Source organism: Pinus tabuliformis, chromosome 1_1, assembly GCF_031772625.1.
Source record: "Pinus tabuliformis cultivar Carrire ecotype Pingquan chromosome 1_1, CPIR1, whole genome shotgun sequence".
Classification (NCBI taxonomy): Eukaryota; Viridiplantae; Streptophyta; class Pinopsida; order Pinales; family Pinaceae; genus Pinus; species Pinus tabuliformis.
In genome coordinates this window covers 657,812,053-657,819,048 of record NC_142297.1, presented here as the reverse complement: position 1 = coordinate 657,819,048, position 6,996 = coordinate 657,812,053, and the positions used below count along the sequence as shown (strand labels likewise).

General features: G+C 40.6%; 1 protein-coding gene across 1 annotated transcript; it reads left to right on the top strand.

The window, feature by feature from the left end:
* Positions 1-5,077: 5,077 nt before the first annotated feature.
* Positions 5,078-5,686, top strand: LOC149215108 (uncharacterized). The gene has a single exon (XM_089389622.1). It carries the CDS (start codon positions 5,078-5,080, stop codon positions 5,684-5,686), a length of 609 nt encoding a protein of 202 aa, XP_089245748.1.
* Positions 5,687-6,996: the final 1,310 nt, after the last annotated feature.

Below are 6,996 nucleotides of genomic sequence, written 5' to 3'. Positions count from 1 at the left end.
ATCATCTTAGCAAATCAAAAGAAAGACATGGCATCACTACGTCATTTACCACCAATTCCAGGGATGGCATGAAAATGGAAAGCTCTACTGACAAAATGGGCATCACTGTTGAATTCATGGCGCGAAATCGTGTCAAACGACTATAAATGTGACCCCTTTCTGACACCATCAAAATCTGGACCCTCAGGAATCTCAAAGATTCCCCAAAGATTCCTTCCTGGTGATGGCCAAAAAATTCGTTACTCAGATGAAATTTTTGAGCACACCACTACGCTTCTTGCAAAATTTTGTGAAAAATGACTATAAAGTCGGCATCATTACGCCTCTATCAAAAATCAACCTCTAGGGAAACTTTTAGATTCCTTTAAGATTTTGCATGAGAATATTCTATGGAATGTTCCCTTGGAATATTCTCACCTGGAAAATCGTGCCCGACTTGGGCATAGTTCCGCCTCGACTCCTGGTTCCACACGCTTGTCCTTGCGTCGACGCTCCTCCCTTCTGCAAATGAGAGACAAAGTTTATATGTAAACTGGGCAAAGATATCAAACTCAACCCTACTAGCATCATAGTTGGCGGAAATTATTTAAGTCATTGGAAGTTGGGGAGCTCCTACGGTCAAACCCGTGGGCCTCCCCACATAGAAGTTTTACCGTTTGAATTTGTTTGGAGCGGTTGGTCGTTTTGGACCGTTTTTTAACTATTGGTGGCATATGTTATATATTGGGTAGAGTGTTATGTTATATGGTTCTCGACAATTTCATTTTGGAGGTATTCATTTATTAAGGGATGACCGTTTGGCATTCGGTTACATTGGTTTGTTTTCTGCGTTGTTGGGCTGGCGCGGGTTCAAACCCCATCGACCCATTTATATGGTAGTCATTGAACGGTTGGGTGGGGGGGGTGGCAGGCCACCCACCCACCATTTATTTAAATAATATTTGACAACGGGGTTGGGCAGGTCCGTTGGGCCCGACCCATCCGTTATAACTTTTACTATTTTTTTATATAACCATATTGGTTAAAAGAATTCGACTGGTTTTTGGGGGTCACTAACAAAATTAATGAGGTGACAAATTCGCCCGTTCCGGCGGATGGATTCAGTGTGTTGGTACTTTTCCAAATTGTTGCCTCATTAGTGACTGCCACTTGGCCTAGTTTGACCAGAACTTTGACAACAAATATCTTGAGCATACGAACTTGGATTTGAGTGTCATTCACACTATTGGAATCAGATAGACGAGCACTACGATCTAGTCTTGGTTTCACCTCAATCTAGTGACTTTGATTTTTGAGATTTTTCAAGCCACTATTGAATTATGAGTGTTTCTAAAGCCACCTGGATCACATGATATGTAACCAGATTTTAATTAAAGTAACATGTTGTCACCTAGCCATCATCCTTTAACGCCTAATAAAAATGACACATGTTGATGTAAGGCGAAGCAACTTGTAACTTGAAGTAATTACTTAAAGAAATAAGTAGGATAGTGAAATGAACTCATAAGAGCATTCACATCCAAAAGTTATGATGTGTCTTTGTAATTGCATGGAAAAGTGGTTTGGGGGCATGAGAATGTGAGAAGGATATGATGAGCCTCAAAATCGTAGCATAGCTTTCTAGGTCCACTTTCCACCATACACAACCACATTTAACTAATTAATTTTGAAAATTTAATATGGTAAATTACAAAAAAATATATTATTGAGCATGAAAAATTAGGCACAATATAACTCTTTTAGGATTTGGCTTTTTTTTCCTAGAATTTGACAATAATTTATTTGATAAAATCATGGTTTTATGTTGTTTAAAATACACTTTTGAATGCTTAAATAGATTCAACACCCTAAAAAACCCTTATACCACTCAAATCATGCAGATTTCATAGCTCAAGATTGTGATTCCAACAAATCCACGTTAGATTTCGGGCAACTTGATTGGAAAATATGATGAAAAAAGGGCAAAAAGACAAAAGATTTAGACTATAATGAGAAATTATATGTTTAGTATTATTAGCGAGCATAGTGAAGACTCGGCCCGGGTCACATTGCTGCAAGGTTAGACAGGTTTTTTGTTTAAAGTTCTTTTCTTCTTCTTGGTTTAGAATCTAGAATGCACATTCTTCCATGCAGTGTGTCTGATCACAGACCCATTAAGCTAGATCTAGTGGCTCATTTGGATCAAGGCCCCATCCCCTTTAAATTCAGCCCCTTGTGGGTCAAGGAATAGACCTTCATGCAGTTAGTAAAAGATACATGGAAGCAGCCTGTCAATGGCTCAGCCTTTTACGTTTGGGAAGAAAAGCTCAGAAGAGTGAAGGCTGCTCTGAAAACATGGGCTAAGCTCCTACCCAACCCAGCAATAGAAAGGAAAAAGATCCAAAAATGCCTTGAGATCCATCAGATGAAGGCGGAAAATGAAGTAATCACAAAGGAAGTCTTGGATAAGGAAGCTGAGCTCCAACAACAGATTCTAAAAGCAAGCTTGGCCGAGGAAGAGTATTGGATGGTCAAATCTCGTAGACTATGGCTCAAGGCAGGAGATAGGAATTCTGCTTTCTTTCATAAGCAATCTCAGGCTCGGAAAAACTTTAACTCAATTTCTGCAATTAAGGAAGGGGATAGCACCCACAGAGATATCCAAAGCATAAAAAAGGCCGCCTTCTGCGATTTCAAAATCTTGTATAGTGAAAAAGAGGACCAAGGTCAGGTTTCATCCTTAATGGATGAGGTTCCGAATCTGATTTCGACCATAAAAAATCAATTATTGGAAGCAGAAGTCACTAATGAGGAAATTAAAGCCGCCCTCTTCGACATGGAGCCTGACAAGGCTCCGGGCCCAGATGGGTTCACCGCCAGATTCTTGCAGACTTGCTGGCAGATAGTGGAAAAAGATTTAGGCAGAATGGTTCGAAAATCTCAAACATGCCAGAAAATAGGAGGAGGTACCAACTTGGCTTTCTTAGCCCTTATCCCTAAGGAAAAAGGTGCCAACACTTTCTCAAGATTTCGCCCTATCTCCCTTTGCAATATAGGCTACAAGCTGATAACAAAAGTGATCGCCAACAGGTTGAAACCTATCCTTCCGTCCATCATTCCAGAGAACCAGGGAGGCTTCATCCAGGGCAGACAGATTGTGGACAACTTTATTCTGGTCCAGGAGGCGATACACTCAAGCTTGACCCGAAAATAAAAAGGCATGGTGGTCAAATTAGATCTTGAAAGTGCATTTGATAGAGTAAGGCACAGGTTTCTGTTGGATATCATGCACAAATTTGGGTTTAGTCCCAAGTTCATCAATTGGATTAAGTCTTGTATAAAGGAACCTTGGATCGCCCCTTTGGTGAATGGAAGGGCCGCAGACTTTTTCAAGGCCTCCAGAGGGCTGAGGCAAGGGTGCCCTCTATCACCCTTGCTCTTTGTGATCCAAGCCTCCGTCCTTAGCTTCCTCTTGAACAAAAAGCAGGAGGATCAAGAAATAATGGGAATAAACATTGCAAGAGGCGTCAAAAGTATAAATCATGCCCTGTTCGCAGATGATACTCTACTACTGGGCGCTGCCTCCCTGCCCTTAGCAAAAAATTTCAAAGAAGTGTTGGATGTCTTTTGTGAGGACTCAGGAAGTAACCTCAACAAAGGCAAATGTCAAATCTATTGTTGGAATATAAAGGCCAGAATGATTCAAGCTATTTCTAACTGTTTTGGTTTTGCAGCCTCATGTGCCTGGTCATCCTTTATGTACCTGGGGCTCCCTATCTTCCAAAAAAGAGCCCTCAGTAAAGACTGGTTGCCTCTGCTGGATAAAATCAAGTCAAAAATCTGTTCCTGGGAATACAACTGGCTCAACCTAGCAGGTAAAACAGTGCTAATAAAATATGTTCTAAATAGTCTTCCTATCTATCAGTCTGCAGTGATGATGGCTCCTCTTGGCATTACAAGGAAAATTGAGTAGTATATCAGGAACTTTTTCTGGAATGGAGGGAAAGCCAATGAAAAGAGAATACCCTTAATAAACTGGGATACAGTCTCCCTGCCCAAAATGGAAGGGGGTCTGCAATTCAAGAACATTAACAATCAAAACATTGCCTTGGGTGCAAATCTGCTATGGAGGATAATTGCGACAAAGCCAGGCTGGGCTCAACTTGTATTGTGGAAGAAGTACTTCCGTGGACGGAGAACCCGCTGTCTTGATAATCCATCAACCATTTCTGGAACTATGATCCAAAAACTGTGTGATAGAGCCCTTGATTTAATCTAACAGCACTTGCATTGGATCCCGGGGAACGGGAAACGTATCAAAATATGGGAAGACAACATTATGGGCAGCGACCCCATTGTGGAGGACTGCTCTCTGTCCCTGCTAAAAGACTGGATGGACAGCGTTGGAGTCAAAACGCTGTGGGACCTGTCACAGTGGGAAAACAATAATTGGCAGTGCTGGAGAAACATTGAGGTACCTCCGCATCTGACTAAAGACTTCTCCAATCTTCTAAATAATCTTAATAGCAAAGCACCTCTAAATAGCAATAAGGCAGATCAACGAGGTTGGGGATCGACCCCAGGCAAGTATATTGTCGCTCAGGTTTATAAGCAGCTCGTTCGGAAACCATATGCGCTGCCTGATCCAACACCCTGGCAGGGAATTTGGTCTCACCCTACGATCCCCAAGATCGATGTGTTCTGTTGGCTTCTCGGCAACCATCGGATTCTGACGGAAGATAGACTGCGGAAAAGGGGATTCAGTGGCCCCTCGCGCTGCTCTCTATGTGGGAACAATGAGGAAACAGCCGCCCACCTGATGCTGTCATGCAATTTCGCTATGGCTCTCTGGAAAGAAGCGTTAAGTCCTCTGAATGTCGAAGTCATCACGCCCACCCATTTCTCAGATCTCTTTGCTAACTGGGCTTACAGGTGCCTTGGAGGCACTCAAAACTAGTAGATAAAAAGAGCCTGCATCGCGCTGCCAAAAATCATCTGTTGGCACATTTGGTTGGAACGAAACAGTAGGATATTTAATGACAAAAAGAGTGATCCCGCAATGATCTGGAGCAAAATCAAAAGCCATCTGAAGGACTGTATGGGAGACCAGTTGGACAGGGAAGACCTCAACAATCAAGACGCAGCCTGGGAGAATTTGTTGGGCCTTCAATTCATTGACAAAATCAGGTCCCCCCCTCCCCTAAACCAATGGCAAATTCGCCTCAATACTGAAGATCTAGATGAATTATGCAAAATAAAGGCAAGGAAAACTCTGTTCTTTGACGGAGCCGCAAAGGGCAATCCCGGCAATTCTGGAGCTGGTGGGGTCATTAAAAATGTAGATGGCATAATCGAATCTAGATATGCCTGGGGAGTGGGCTTCAACTCCAGCATTCAAGCAGAAGCCTTGGCTCTCCTTCAGGGACTCAAGATGCTCACCTTCCTAGGCATCAAAGACACAATAATCTTTGGAGACTCTCAGTCCATAATTAAGCTCATGGTGGATAAAACCACTCCATCAGATGTAAGACTAGCAAGACTCATAAGCATAATTAGAATTCTTATTAACACTTTCCAGAACCTGGAGTTCTTGCATGTTAAAAGAGAAAACAATAAAGAAGCTGATGCAGAAGCTAACAAAGTGGTGCTTCTCCCTCCTGGAACGCTCCTAAGAGATGGAGAGGAAAGCTGGGATTTCATTCCTTAAACCAGCCTGTTTAATATGTTTCACTGTCTTTTAATGAAGCAATTTGTATGTATTAGCAGTCTAGGAAAGATAGACAAAGTTGTAAGAACTACAGCTAGAAAAAAATGCAAGCTCAGTGGAGGTGAAATCAAATGGAGTCGGATAGAAGAGAAACCTGATCATTGTGCATCTCTATGTAAACCGAATTGCGGCATTTCAGCCAAGAATTAATATAACAATCTACTCGTTTCTGTCAAAAAAAATAAAAAAAATATTAGCGAGCATAGTCAATTGCATTGTAATATAGTAATAAGAGATTAAAAAATTTCCCTAATTGCATGGGAATCATAGCCAACATTTTCTAAAGTCATCCTCTCCATTCCAATGTTTATGGGAGTTTAGGCATGTGAATGAAACATCCTCAATTGGCAAGGAACATTTACTAGAACTTGGGAGCTTCAAATTCAAGTTTTTAATATTTATTCGATATTGGTAAGTAATAAATATAAGTTTTTAGTGTTATTACGTTGATAGTTGCTTTATAGTCAAGTATAGAGGAGATGTTGTAATAAAACTTTAAAATAAATGTTTTTTAACCGAAAAGAGTATTTCTATTATATAAGTCCGCACATGGCCCATAGAAAATGACACCAAGAATTGCATAACAACTTCTTCAAAATTTCTATCATTTTTCTCTTATCAAATAGATATGTTAAACCTTCCCAAGGAGCATACTATTGAGTGACAAATTAGGGTTTATGTAGGTGTATACCTTACAGAATTTCCCCATTAGAACACAACATTTATAGAACAAAAAACTACTAACTGATAATAAATTCCTTGATGACTATGAACTTGTTGGAGTCCCAAGGAGGTTCCATTAAGGGATAATTGATAGCCTAATTTGGCCATTGATGCACAATTTTCTTGCTTTCAATTTGCATTCATCATTAGCGGACTTGTCTACTTCTTTGTTATGGTATCATAATACATGAAATTATGTTATTAATGGAATGTATTTTACCATTTTCCATGCTCTTTTCATGATAGTTCCCAAAGAATTTTCCTTTGGCATTGAGCCTTTAACTATGTGTTGCAAAATAATGAGGGAGTCTCCCAGGATCATAAGCTTTTTCACTTACTTTTCTTTGGCAATAAAGGGACCTCAATAAGTACCATGAATATTTACTTGATTATTTGTCATATGACTAAGTCCCCATGAGTACCTGAACACTTTATCATACTCATGGCCATAAAGAGCCCCTCTCCCTCCTGCCACTCCCAGATTTCGTTTTGATGCCCCATCAACACAGAGAATCCACCTTTGTCTA